The sequence below is a fragment of the Bubalus kerabau genome, chromosome 8 (assembly GCF_029407905.1).
Source record: "Bubalus kerabau isolate K-KA32 ecotype Philippines breed swamp buffalo chromosome 8, PCC_UOA_SB_1v2, whole genome shotgun sequence".
NCBI lineage: Eukaryota > Metazoa > Chordata > Mammalia > Artiodactyla > Bovidae > Bubalus > Bubalus kerabau.
The window spans coordinates 46,772,675-46,785,944 of record NC_073631.1 but is presented as its reverse complement, the minus strand read 5'-3'; the positions used below and the strand labels follow the sequence as shown (position 1 = coordinate 46,785,944).

The 13,270-nt window shown below is 42.5% G+C and overlaps 1 protein-coding gene across 1 annotated transcript in view; it reads right to left on the bottom strand.

Moving 5' to 3' along the window:
- GSAP (gamma-secretase activating protein) overlaps positions 1 to 3,995 on the bottom strand; it is a 98,174-nt gene extending 94,179 nt beyond the window's left edge. The window contains exon 1 of the mRNA XM_055590160.1: positions 3,845 to 3,995. Coding sequence (XP_055446135.1) covers positions 3,845 to 3,953 — 109 coding nt within the window. The 5' untranslated portion in view covers positions 3,954 to 3,995. The remainder of the gene's footprint in view (positions 1 to 3,844) is intronic.
- Positions 3,996 to 13,270: the final 9,275 nt, after the last annotated feature.

Below are 13,270 nucleotides of genomic sequence, written 5' to 3'. Positions count from 1 at the left end.
GTAAAGATATTGAGTACCAAAAATATTTTGATAACACAAATGATACAAGTATTTTGGATAGCAATTTGGTACTACCCAGGAGGTAACCCAGTGGATAAAGAATCTGTCTTCAATGTCTTAGATGCAGGAGACACAGGTTCTATCTCTGGGTCAGGAAGATCCCATAGAAAAGGGCATGGCAACCACTTCAGCATTCTTGCCTGGAGAATCCCATGGACAGAGAAGCCTGACAGGCTTCAGTCCATAGGGTCACAAAGAGTCAGACACAACTGCAGCAATTGAGCACGTAGGAAAAGTGAAGATGTGCACAGCCTGTGACTCAGCAACCTCACTGTCAGACATCTAGCCTAGAGAAACTTGAACCAGGTGATGTGCACAAGGTTAGTAAAAGCATTGAATATAACAGCAAACCCCAGAAACCTCCCAAATGTCACCATCAGGAAAAGGATAAGTAAGATGGGTTCCGTAGGAAACACCCTGAGACACTTTAGTACACAGTATATTTACTAGATTGTGCTTATTAAAGTGGGATTAATGTCTGTAACAGGAAGGAGAAGAAGCAGGATCGGGGCGGGGGGAAGAAGTCAAGCTGTAATAAAGGTCCAGTGGCCTCAGATGACGTTGAGGTCCTCCATCAAGAACGCTCCAGAATTGAAATGAATTGCCACAGTTGTCCCATGTGAGTCAAAATGCCCAGGCTTTTATATCCTACCTGAACCCCTTATTAGAGGAGGGCACACCTAAAGGGGCATAAACTTGGGTGATACAGCCCTCTGCCGAAGCCATCCCTGAAGATGCTGAAAGCTGAGGGCTCTGCTGCCACATTCACAACACCTGGGACAAGCCCTTCCTTGAAACAAAGATCTAAGCAGCGCATCTCCATGTTTGCCATATTGTAGAGGCACACAAAAGGAATACTATACAGCAGAGAAAAGTAATGCCCTGTAGCAGTCAACATGGCGCTAGTGGTAAAGAACCTGCTCGCCAGTGCATGAGGTATAAGAGATCCAGGTTCGATCCCTGGGTTTGGAAGATCCCCTGGAGGAGGGCATGGTAACCCACTCCAGTATTCTTGCCTGGAGAATCCCACCGACAGAGGAGCCTGGCAGGCTACAGTCCATGGTATCGCAAAGAGTCAGACATCACTGAAGCAATTCATCACACATCACATACCAGTCAATGTGGATAAATCTTACAATACTGATCAGGAAAAAAAAGCAGAAAGAATACATATGATATTCTTTTACTTACTTAAAGTTCAAAAAAAAGAAAATGAAATGATATTTTGCTTAGGGAGATAGATACAGGTTAAAACTACAAATAAGACTGAAGGAATGTGAAAATATAAAAGTTTAAATGGTTGTAGGCAACAACATATAGATGAGGCATATGAAGAGAAATAGGATCAAATAGGGAGAACCAAGAACCATCAAAAGTCTTGCTATTGTTCTATTTTTAAGACAGGTACATGGTTTTGCTTTTATATTATTTATAGCTTATATGTGTTAAAATATTCTTTTGTATAACTGTTTTCATTTTTTTTTAATAAAAAATATTTTCTTCATTGATTTCAGGAGAAATAATTTCCCCAAAGTTCAACTCAGAACCAGGAACAGAGGCAGTAACCAAATCTGGTCTCCTTATTTCTTAACCCTTATTGACTAAAATGCTATCCCACTGAATTTCTGCCTGGCTAACTTAGCCTAGCTCTCTGGCTATTTTGCCAGAAATATGTCATACATCAGGTGTACTCCTTAGCACCACTAAGAAATCTTCAACTGTATTTATTTATGTAAGAACATTAAGGCTTCAAATTTAGAGAGCAAGTGTGCAGAGAGGAGACTTACAATGGTATAATTATTCATAATTTACATTTGAACAGCTGAGACTTTGAAAGAAAAATAATTTACACAAATGTGTGGAGTCAGAGCTGTGCTAGAGATAAAATAGAATTCCAGATTCCTCTGCCAGTGCTACAAATTACAGCAGCAGAAGAATTAACTTGTGGGGTTTTTTAAGCTGCCACCACTAGTGATTATCAGAAGTAATAATGTCTTTTAGGATAACAGGGCTAATATTTTTGCCAAGCTGCTCTGTAGGAGCAAAATACTACCAATATGAGAAAAAGCTGGTATTTCTAGTAAGTTTACTTTCTGAGGACCCAAGGGTATCTGCTGTTTGGTGGAATGTCAATGTACAAGTCTATGTGTCTTCACAGATGAATTAAAGACACAAGGAAGCCAAAATCTAACCGGCTCACACACTGCTTTTCAATCACATTACTGAAACGTAAGACTGTGGCATTTCACACTTCATCTAACTTCTCATTCTTGAGCACCTGCCATTTAGCTATATAAGGAGATGGTCCAGAGAAAAGGGGCTTCCCAGGTGGCGCAGTGGTAAAGAATCTGCCTGCCAATGCAGGAGACTCAAGAGACACAGGTTCGACCCCTGCGTTGGGCAGATCCCTTGGAGTAGGAAATGGCAACCAGCTCCATATTCTTGCCTGGAAAATTACATGGACAGAGGAGCCTGGTAGGCTATAGTTCACCGGGTCACAAAGAGTCGTACATGACTGAGAACACATGCCAGAGAAAGGACTTTTGTGTTGAAAAGCACAAACCTTCAGAAACTCTTTAGACATCTAGGAGACTTTTTTAAATGCAGCACCTTCCCACCCCCTACCCCGCCAAAGTGAGCCTTTACTAATAATGACACTAGTCGTTAGTCAAACTCACTAGTCAAACTGGAGTCTTGAGCTAGACAAAGATGACTATGTATTTGGAACCAAAACAGCCAACATGCCAAAATAAGGAACCCTACAAATATTCAGCTAAAACCACAGGACAGAAAACTTTCTCCAGTGATGAGGGGAAAGGAGTTGTAGATACCCGTAATTTGATAGCTGTTTCCCAAAAAATGCCTTCCAGCAGTCTACAGTGCTTAAGGAAAACCAGAAGTGGGGGAAATACACTGAAGTGGCTAGCTCCTGTGCACAACTGGGATTCCAGGGTACATTGCTTAGGACCTGAACCTAAGCCCTGAAGATGCAACATTATGTGAAGCAAACTTCTCTTCTTACAAAACAACCTGAGAAATCACGGAGTTCCCCTTCTTTAAAGTTTCAATTGATCAATGCTGGGAAGGCTCAAAAGTCACTTTTCACTCCCTCAAAATCAAAGGATTTCTGAGACATATGAAAACCAAAGCCTCAACTGCAGGGAATGTATTCCAATCCACCCTGAGAAAGTAGGGCAGGACACCTGAGCATCTTTTCTTTCTCATAAAGTAAGACCTTCCAGCCCCTAGTCTTGCTAGAGCCCTACCCGGGTGACAAATCTTTTTAAAACAGCTGAGATGTGAATGAAGCATAGAGAACCACCCTCTCCCACTCCCCACAGCCTTGCGCCAGGGGAGCAGAGCCTGGGCAGCTGTTCCTCCGCCTGATGAGATGATGCTTAGGGTACCACTAGTGTCCCCTGCCTTTCTGCTTAAGGTGACTTACTGTGGGCAATCAGTAAGCCAGAAGATGGAAGACTCGCCAGAAGAAGCAGTATAGCTCGGCCGAGACTTTGCCCGGGAGCTGCTCCTCCAACCTTCACCCAGCGGCCCGGGGTGAGGATGACAACGCCTAGACTCTAAAGAGGGCAACGTTCCCCTTTCAGGACCAAACTTCACAGGCTGGCAGGGGGCACAGGCTGCCGCTTTGGGTCGGTGCTCACCACTTGAGCGCAGCCCGGGAATCCCTAGATATGAATGACTGTCCCACCTCCACTCCCCCCACGGCCCCCCGGCCGGACGCGCCCCCCGCCCCGCCCCCCGGCCGGACGCGCGCCTACAGCACCTGGGCCGCCGCCTCGGGCCCCGGCCGCCGCTGACGCCGCCAGCTGCACCCGCAGCCACGGGAGCACGTCCTTCTCGAGATCGAAGTCGGCGATCAGACGGAGAGCCATCGCCTGGACACGGCCACGGAGCGGCCCGCACCGCGGGCATTCCCGGCCCTCCGCGCACCACCGCGCCGGACTCCCGCCCCTCCTTCTCTCCCCTCCCCAGTCCCCCACCCCGCCAACCCCCCCCCCGCCGCCGCTTTCGGTTCCGCCGCCTCCGGGGCCCGAGAAGCCCCAGCACCGCCTCCTCCCGGCCCGCGCCGCGCGCGCGAGCCTCGAGCTGTGCACACCCGGCTGGGGGGAAGGGAGACTGCGGCGCGGGGATCAGACCCCACCCGACCCCAAACCCGCCGCTGGCACCCTCCAGGCTGAAGGCAGAGAAGGAGGATTTGGTCTTTTAAGAGCTGTGGATGTCAATGTATGGCAAAAACCACTACAATATTGTAAAGTAATGAGCCTCCAATTAAAAAAAAAAAAAGCTGTGGAGATGTGGCTGGACCGATGGTTCCCAAATTATGCTGCACGTTACATGTGGGCACTAGGTGTTTGGTTTTTTGTTTTTGTCTCTTTTAATGCCCAGGTGAGTCCACTGTGCAACAAAGTTCAGAAACCAGTTGGCTAGAGAGAGGTAATAGCTGGTTCACCTGAGAAGTTTCAGGTTCATGACCAGGGCCAAAGCGGCTGGCGATTTGGGCCTATTCGACCCAATTTCAGGGTGATGGTGTTTTATTAGTATTATTTAGGTAGTCACTAGCAGCGAGGAGTGTGTGAAGAAGATGATTCTATTTTAAGAGAGACGTGGATACGCTGGAAAGGGTCAGTTGGCTCAACACAAACAGGTCCTCTGCCTGTTTACCAGATTGTTCCCTACACTGGCTTCAAGGAAGCTGAATTAAGGCTCGCTTTGCACTTTGTCTTTTTAAAGTGCTCTCCTTCCTCCAGGGTCACCCGTCACTTTGGACACCATCTCACCCCCATACAAGTAAAACAAGTCCAGTATGGTTTTTTGTTTGTTTGTTTTGTTTTTAATCGTGCCACTCAGCTTTCTTTCCAACTGAGAGTGTTCTGTCACTACTGCTTGCTGTACCTTTGGCACTGCAGATCCAGCCCATCCTGAAGATGAATGCCAAGTTATTACTCTCCCTCAAAGCTGTCTTCATGTCCCTATGTAAAGACCTGGAGGAAAGCCAACCCCAGGAACAAGTGCCTATGCTTTACCTGACCCTTCCAGCCTTTTCACCTAGACCTTCAGTTCCAGGTTGGCCTGACTCCAGAAACCCTCTGATTCCACCATCTTCCCTCTCAAAAAAAAAAAAAAAAAGAAAGAAAGAAAGATCACCAGAGCCTTCCAAGCTGGATCCACAGAGTCCTCTCACAGCTTCAGCCCCTAGTGACCTTCCTAACCCTGAACCTCTAGAGAAGTGTTGCTAGTACACCTCATTTGACAATCAAGTACCACATGGAGACATGAACTGAATCTTGCCTCTTGGCACACTTCTCTGCAGCAGCACCCAGAAGTTGCTCGTCTGTTACTGAAGGATGAGTAAATGCAGTAACAGACGAAGGAGCTCTGTGCCACGTTTCTCAAAGTGAAGGTCTGAAAATACCTGCATTGCAGTCATCTGGGAAGCTGTTTTACAATGTGGACTCCTGGGCTCTAGTCTAGACCTGGGCAAGGCACAGAAAATGTGCATTTTAGCCAGAGTCTTAGGTTGCAAAGAGCTGGACACGACTGAGCAACTAACAGCTTCACTTTTTTTTTTTAAGGTGATTTTTTTAGGCTTGCTAAGATTTGAAAACTTCCTCTGTAAATAAAGATAAAAGAAACTCTTGATTTTCCCATACAGACCTGTTTCTCCAGTTGAGCTAGTGGTTGATTTCAGGTAGTTCAACACTCTCAACACCATATTCATAAGAAAATCATCCTACCTGTAAAGTGCATGAAACTCTTAACAGAAATGCTTACTCAGGTTGATAATATTGGGAGTGCATAAAAGTGAGATCACTGAAATCATGGGGAGATACTACACTGAACCTTCATAGTAAATGGAGCAGGTTGCCTTTGTCATACAGAAACATCTTCACTTTCCTGTTTTAAAAACTCAGTAGGTTTCTGATTTTTTTTTCTGTTAACCTCTATTTTTGTGAAGCAAGATTGATTTTACAGTCCTCATCAAGCAGTGATTATATAAAAATTCCCCTCAAAATAAATTTAAGTAAAAAAGAACAGAGTTCAGGATGGGGAACACATGTACACCCATGGCTGATTCATGTGAATGTATGGCAAAAACCACCAAAAAATAAAATAAAATAAAAAAAGAACATAGAGAAGCTGAGAAATAATAACAAAGATACCAGAAAGATACAGCCAATGTCATAAAAACAGTATACAAATAGCTGAGTTTTGGAGATAATTCACTAAGGAAAAGACTAGTGAATGGTGAGGTTTTTGTAATTGCTTAGTCACTAAGTTGGGTCCAACTCTTGGACTCTAGTCTACCAGGCTCCGCAGTCCATGGGATTCTCCAAGCAAGAATATTGGAGTGGGTTGCCATGCTCTCCTCCAGGGAATCTTCCAGACACGGGGATGGAACCCTGCATTGACAGGGGGATTCTCTACCACTGAGCCACCAGGGAAGCCCTGAAAGGTGACTTACTGGTTTACAATCTGTGGAAGGTAAATAGGAAAAGAACGCTGATGGATTATCCTTCAGCTCTAGAGAAGGCAGAACTGGATAATGTCCTATCTTCTTTAGTTAAAAAGCTGCTTCTTTGATGGATGTGTTAACTTGACTGCGGTAATCATTTCATAATTTATATTTACATTAAACCTCACATTGCACACTTTAAATATTACCTCCAAAAAAAAGAAAAGAAAGCTGCCTCAGAATCATTAGGTACTGGAACTGTCTTTTGGATAGAGTAGGGATATTCTGCTTTTGGGGGGGTTTAAGAACTAACCATCATCTTTCTAAATATCAGAGCATAGGATAGAGTTGGAGATTTAAAGATCTTATAATCAAGACCTTTATTTTATAAATGAGAACACAGGCTTAAGAAGGTGAAATTAGTGTCTGGTCTCAAGAAGCAAAGCTAGTAGTTAACCACAAGGTTGGGATCAGAACACAGGTCTACGGCAACTGGTGTTTGTGTTGATTATGTCCAGTGACTTAGAAGACTCAATTACCACTCAGCCTGAGGATTCCTAGTTATACAAATACCACACCCTAACTGGAGTGGAATTCTGGGACCACATTGAGAAATCACAGAATTTGAACCACATAACTTCCTCAAAATAGCCTAGGTTCTTTGTAGTTTCATCTTGAGTTTTAGTGTTGAAGAAAACTAAAGGAATTTGAGATGTGGGATGACTGATTCATTTGTAAATAAAAATAGTTTATCTAATAGAGATGTTAAAATTAAAAGTTTCATACCATTCTCCTAACCCAGAAAGAACTTCTGAAAGTGGGAAACGACACATGTTGATTTTGAAGAAGTTAGAAAATGGCCTATTGAACAAATCTAACCAAAAATTCTAAAATTGCAAGGATTTTAAGGAAAGGACTATAGATACTAGGTTTGAAACTGGCATTCATTGGAGCAATAAATGTGCTAAAAGAACATTTTTATTTGTAAGCTCAAGTGGTTGAAATTAAGTAGAAGTGAATCAACTAAAATCCAAACCTCATAGTTTGGAGGCTAATCCTTTGAAAGCACAGCTGATAATTTTTAATGAAAATTAATAGAGGTTATTAGAAAACCCATTAGAATCTAAGTAATGCATAAGTAAGGTTCCTCTTCCTCAACAGTTAGAACCAGACATGGAACAACAGACTCGTTCCAAACTGGGAAAGGAATACATCAAGGCTGTATATTGTCACCCTGCTTATTGAACTTCTATGCAAAGTACATCATGCAAAATGCCAGGCTGGATGAATCACAAGCTGGAATCAAGACTGCTGGGAGAAATGTCAACAATCTCTGATATGCAGATAATACCACCCCAATGGCAGCAAGCAAAGAAGAACAAAAGATTCTCTTGATGAGGATGAAAGAGGAGACTGAAAAAGCTGGCTTACAACTCAACATTCAAAAACTAAGATCATGACATCCAGTCCCATCACTTCATGGCAAATAGATGGGGAAACAATGGAAACAGTGACAGACTTAATTTTCTTGGGCTCCAAAATCACTGCAGATGGTGACTGCAGTCATGAAATTATTCGTGAAAATCGTGAAGTCGCTCAGTCGTGTCCGACTCTTTGCGACCCCATGGACTGTAGCCTATCAGGCTCTTCCGTCCATGGGATTTTCCAGGCAAGAGGGCTGGAGTGGATTGCCATTTCCTTCTCCAGGAGATCTTCCCAACCCAGGAATCGAACCCGGGTCTCCCGCATTGCAGGCAGACGCTTTATCGTCTAAGCCAAAGATGCCTAATTACTTTGTCAACAAAGGTCGGTCTAGTCAAGGCCATGGTTCTTCCAGTGGTCATGTATGGATGTGAGAGTTGGACTATAAAGAAAGCTGAGTGCTGAAGAATTTATGCTTTTGAACTGTGGTGTTGGAGAAGACTCTTGAGAGTGCCTTGGACTCCAAGGAGATCCAACCAGTCCATCCTAAAGGAGATCAGTGCTGGGTGTTCATTGGAAGGACAGATGTTGAAGCTGAAAGTCCAATACTTTGGCCACCTGATGTGAAGAGCTGACTCATTGGAAAAGACCCTGATGTGGGAAAGATTGAGGGCAAGAAGAGAAGGGGACGAGAGAGGATGAGATGGTTGGATGGCATCACCGACTCAATGGACATGGGCTTGGGTGGACTCCGGAAGTTGGTGCTGGACAGGGAGGACTGGCGTGCTGTGGTTCATGGGGTCGCAAAGAGTTGGACACGACTGAGCTACTGAACTGAACTGAACTGAACTCCTTGGAAGAAAAGCTATGACAAACCTAGACAGCCTATTAAAAAGCAGAGACATTACTTTGCCAACAAAGGTCCATATAGACAAAGCTATGGTTTTTCCAGTAGTTATGTATAGATGTGAGAGTTGGACCATAAAGAAGACTGAGTACCGAAGAATTGATGCTTTCGAACTGTGGTGCTGGAGAAGACTTTTGAGAGTTCATTGGACTTCAAGGAGATCAAACCAGTCAATCCTAAAGAAATCAACCCAGAATATTCATTGGAAGGACTGATGCTGAAGCTCCATTCGATACTTTGGCCACCTGACGAGACAAGCCAACTCATTGGAAAAGACCCTGATGCTGGAAAAGATTGAAGGCAGGAGAAGAAAGGGATTACAGAGGATGAGAGGGTTGGATGGCATCAGCCACTCAACAGACATGAGTTTGAACAAGCTCTGGGAAGCTTGGAGTGCTATAATCCAGGGGTCGCAAAGAGTCAGACACAACTTAAGAGACTGGACTGAACTGAAGATTCTTCTGAACTTTCTAGGAAATAATCATCTAAGTTTTGTAACTAAGATGATAAAGTACTTACAATAAGGTGGCTTCTTATGTAGATATTGAGAATGCTGCTTTCCTATAGTAATCTGTTTCTAGCAGAAGTACTTAATATATTTTTAAGTAGTATTTACTGTGGTAATCATTACGACCCCACCCCCATCCACTTGCCCGCAGTCAGGTGGTGACAGGTCCTCTTGCCAGTGACTGATCGGCAATGGGCATTCGTACTAGTCAGGATTAGATTCACCAGAAGTCAATGCAAACCCAAATTAACAATGAATTAAAGGTACAGATCTTACTTTCTTACCTATCTGGAGGTAGGTAGTCCAATGCTCGTTAAGGGCAGGTCTCTGAAATCATCAGGGACCCAGGCTTCTTCCAGTTTTTTGAGTATGTCTTTGTCATCATGGTCCAAGGTGAATGTGAAAGTTTCAGCCATCATGTCTGCATTATAGAAATCAGAATGAACGATAAAAGAGGATGCTGCCTTCCTTTTAAAAAATACTTCCCACAAGTTCTACATAACATTTTTATTTACATTTACACGGAAATAATTTACAAGGAATTAAATTTAAATGACTAGTCATAAGCTCTGATAAAAATCAGGATAATATTACTAAAGAAAATGGGGAGAACAGATATTTAGAAGCAACTAGAGGTCTCTGTCATGGCATGAAATCCGATTCTGGACAATGGGTTGTAAGGAAACCTTGAATATGGTATTTCAGGGAAAGATTTCTCTATTCCTAAAAAAAAAAAGAAAAAAAAAAGACATGAGAAATCTATAAAAGCCTTTATCTATTTTAAGGCCTGGATATGATTCCTGGAACTTCATCAGTCCTGCTACGAGTCTGAAGAGGGAGTCAACAGATAAAACTGGGTAGAGCCCAGAGAACTGCAGAGAAAGAGGGCCTTGGCCTCTCATTCTTGATGCCAGCCCTATCTCTGGCCTTCTTGATATTAGAGATAACAAATTTCCCTATTGTTTAAACAAAGTTGAATCAGACTTTTATTTTACTTGAGGCCAAGGCTCTCAATTTTAAAGGCCTATCATTTTGCAATTTTTGTAACTTCCACCAAAGAATCCTACAGTCATAACAGGTTTTGAACACTGTAGGACAAATTGTCCTATATTTTTGTATTGTTCTTATTAAAATAAAATGAAATAATATTAAGGGAGTAGGCTTGGAGGAAAAAACCCAGATAAGCAAAAAGTTAGTTTCAGATCTATGATAACATAAGAACCTCTGGATCAGATCACACTTAAAACTCACTCAACAGACTTTTTAATTATAAGAGCCAATACATCTCCTTTATTATGTAAGCCAGTTTGGACTGAATTCTCAGTTATTTCTGTTAAAAGCACCCCAAGTGGAGATTCTCTAAATTTAATGAGCATACAAATCACCTGAGGATCTTGGAAAACTGTAGATTCTGATTCAGCAGGTTGGAGTCTCCAGTTTAACAAGTTCATAGGTGATGCCGATGCTGGTGGTCCACAGTTGACACTTTGAATAGCAAAGTCCTACTACCTCACGCAAGGATCTTTCCATTTGTGTACTGCTACCTTACTTTCACCACAGAGAGGGCCAGGTAGGAAAAGACTTGGATGGGTTAGCTGTGGTGACATTGCAGAACTAAAAATCCGGTCCCATCACTTCATGGGAAATAGATGGGGAAACAATGGAAACAGTGGCTGACTTTATTTTTTTGGGCCCCAAAATCACTACAGATGGTGACTGCAGCCATGAAATTAAAAGATGCTTACTCCTTGGAAGGAAACTTATGACCAACCTAGATAGCATATTCAAAAGCAGAGACATTACTTTGCCAACAAAGGTCTGTCTAGTCAAGGCTATGGTTTTTCCAGTGGTCATGTATGGATGTGAGAGTTGGACTGTGAAGAAGGCTGAGCGCTGAAGAATTGATGCTTTTGAACTGTGGTGTTGGAGAAGACTCTTGAGAGTCCCTTGGACTGCAAGGAGATCCAACCAGTCCATTCTGAAGGAGATCAGCCCTGGGATTTCTTTGGAAGGAACGATGCTAAAGCTGAAACTCCAGGACTTTGGCCATCTCATGCGAAGAGTTGACTCATTGGAAAAGACTCTGATGCTGGGAGCGATTGGGGGCAGGAGGAGAAGGGGATGACAGAGGATGAGATGGCTGGATGGCATCACTGACTCGATGGACGTGAGTCTGAGTGAACTCCAGGAGTTGGTGATGGACAGAGAGGCCTGGCGTGCTGCAATTCATGGGGTCACAAAGAGTCAGACATGACTGAGCGACTGAACTGAACTGAACTGAACTGATTCCATAAATTAGAACCAGACCATGGGCCACGAGTTCTAGCAGCAAATTGCAGAAATCAGAAACTGAAGGGAGGAAATTTTAGGAAACAGAAAAGGATCTTAGCCCAGGACTTTTAGAAAGTAGAGCGTGGAGAAAGAGTAAAGTGCTAACACTTCACAGGAGAGATGCAAACACGGGCAAGAAAAGAGGTAAAAAGTGGATCAGACTGTGCATTTTAACAAGACCCCAAATGATTCATGTGCCTGTTAAAGTTTGAGAAGCAGTGTTCTAGCTACTATATGCTTTAAATAAGAGTTGTTTTCTCTCTCTCTTTGTGACTGAGTTATTGAGTTTCAAGTGTGTGTGGATTTGGTGCAGAAGTAGAGATCTCACTCCAAGAAACAGGAGACAAGTGGTTCAGAATTACAAGACTCCTTGCAAGGTACACCTGTTCTGTGCATATCACAACACAGTGACCCTGAAAGATATAAAGGGATTTCCTTCTTTGTGTTCATACTTTACACTGTTTTACTGAATGTGGCTTCAGCAATATTAGAGATCTACACAACAGGAAATGAACAAAGATGTGGCTTTTCTAGGGAATCTTTAAAAATATACAAGATGTTCAAGATGGATAATTTGTATGTACCTAAATCAGTTCCAAATTCTGTTTATGATAGAATGTTTTTGCAGTCATGTTAAAATTTTGTCCTAAACATGGAAGTGAGGCACACTGACATCCAACACAAAAAGGTAATCCTATTTCTCTGTACTTAAAAAGAGACAAAAGACATAGTCCTATTTCTTTACCATTTACAAATGGAATTCTAAAGATTGCCTCAACTGTTAACAATAGTCAACTCTGGGAAATATAATTAGGTAAAGTTTTTTTAAAACCTTAGCCACACATGGATTTTTAAAATTTTAAAAGCTAGTTTAAATTTTTAAAAGACTACCTTCACTCTGACTTTGGTAATAAAATTATTGTTCAAGCTTTAAGGAACTTCTTCCTGATATTATGTGCAAATCTTTGTCCTGTGTGTTGTGGAGATGGCTGTATGTTTAGGGACATCATATATGTTTTTACAGGTTTTCTTAGAGAGCTGACACTGTTTCGCAGCAGTGATTGATACAATAACTGTTTAAATCTGCTTGCTTATCATTTACAATGTTAGTGTGAGAGTAATTTCCCTGCAGTTTGTTGAAAAGACTGACATAAGTCTTGTAAGGAAATGCTCCGGACAATAATAGCCCTCTGATTAGAAGGGATGTAGAGGGCTGACATTTAACAAGATGGACTAGACAACAGTTGGAACCCATTCTAAAGGAATTATACCTGATTAAATCAGGGCATGGGGAAGAATTGGGCTGAAATCATCAGAACAGTGCTAAATACTTGGTCGCACAGAGTTGGACACGACTGAAGCGACTTAGTAGCAACAGCAGCAAATACTTCTGACAGCAAGAATGCTTCCCCAATTCCCTTTTGAAGTTTAGCTGATGAGTAAGTATCATCTGTGTGGAATTACTATTTCTCAAATAGGAAGAACAGTGGTATGTACAACACATAAAAAGATCATCTAAGAAGTATACAATCATGTGAAAGTTGGGTTGCCATCTCTAATATCTGGA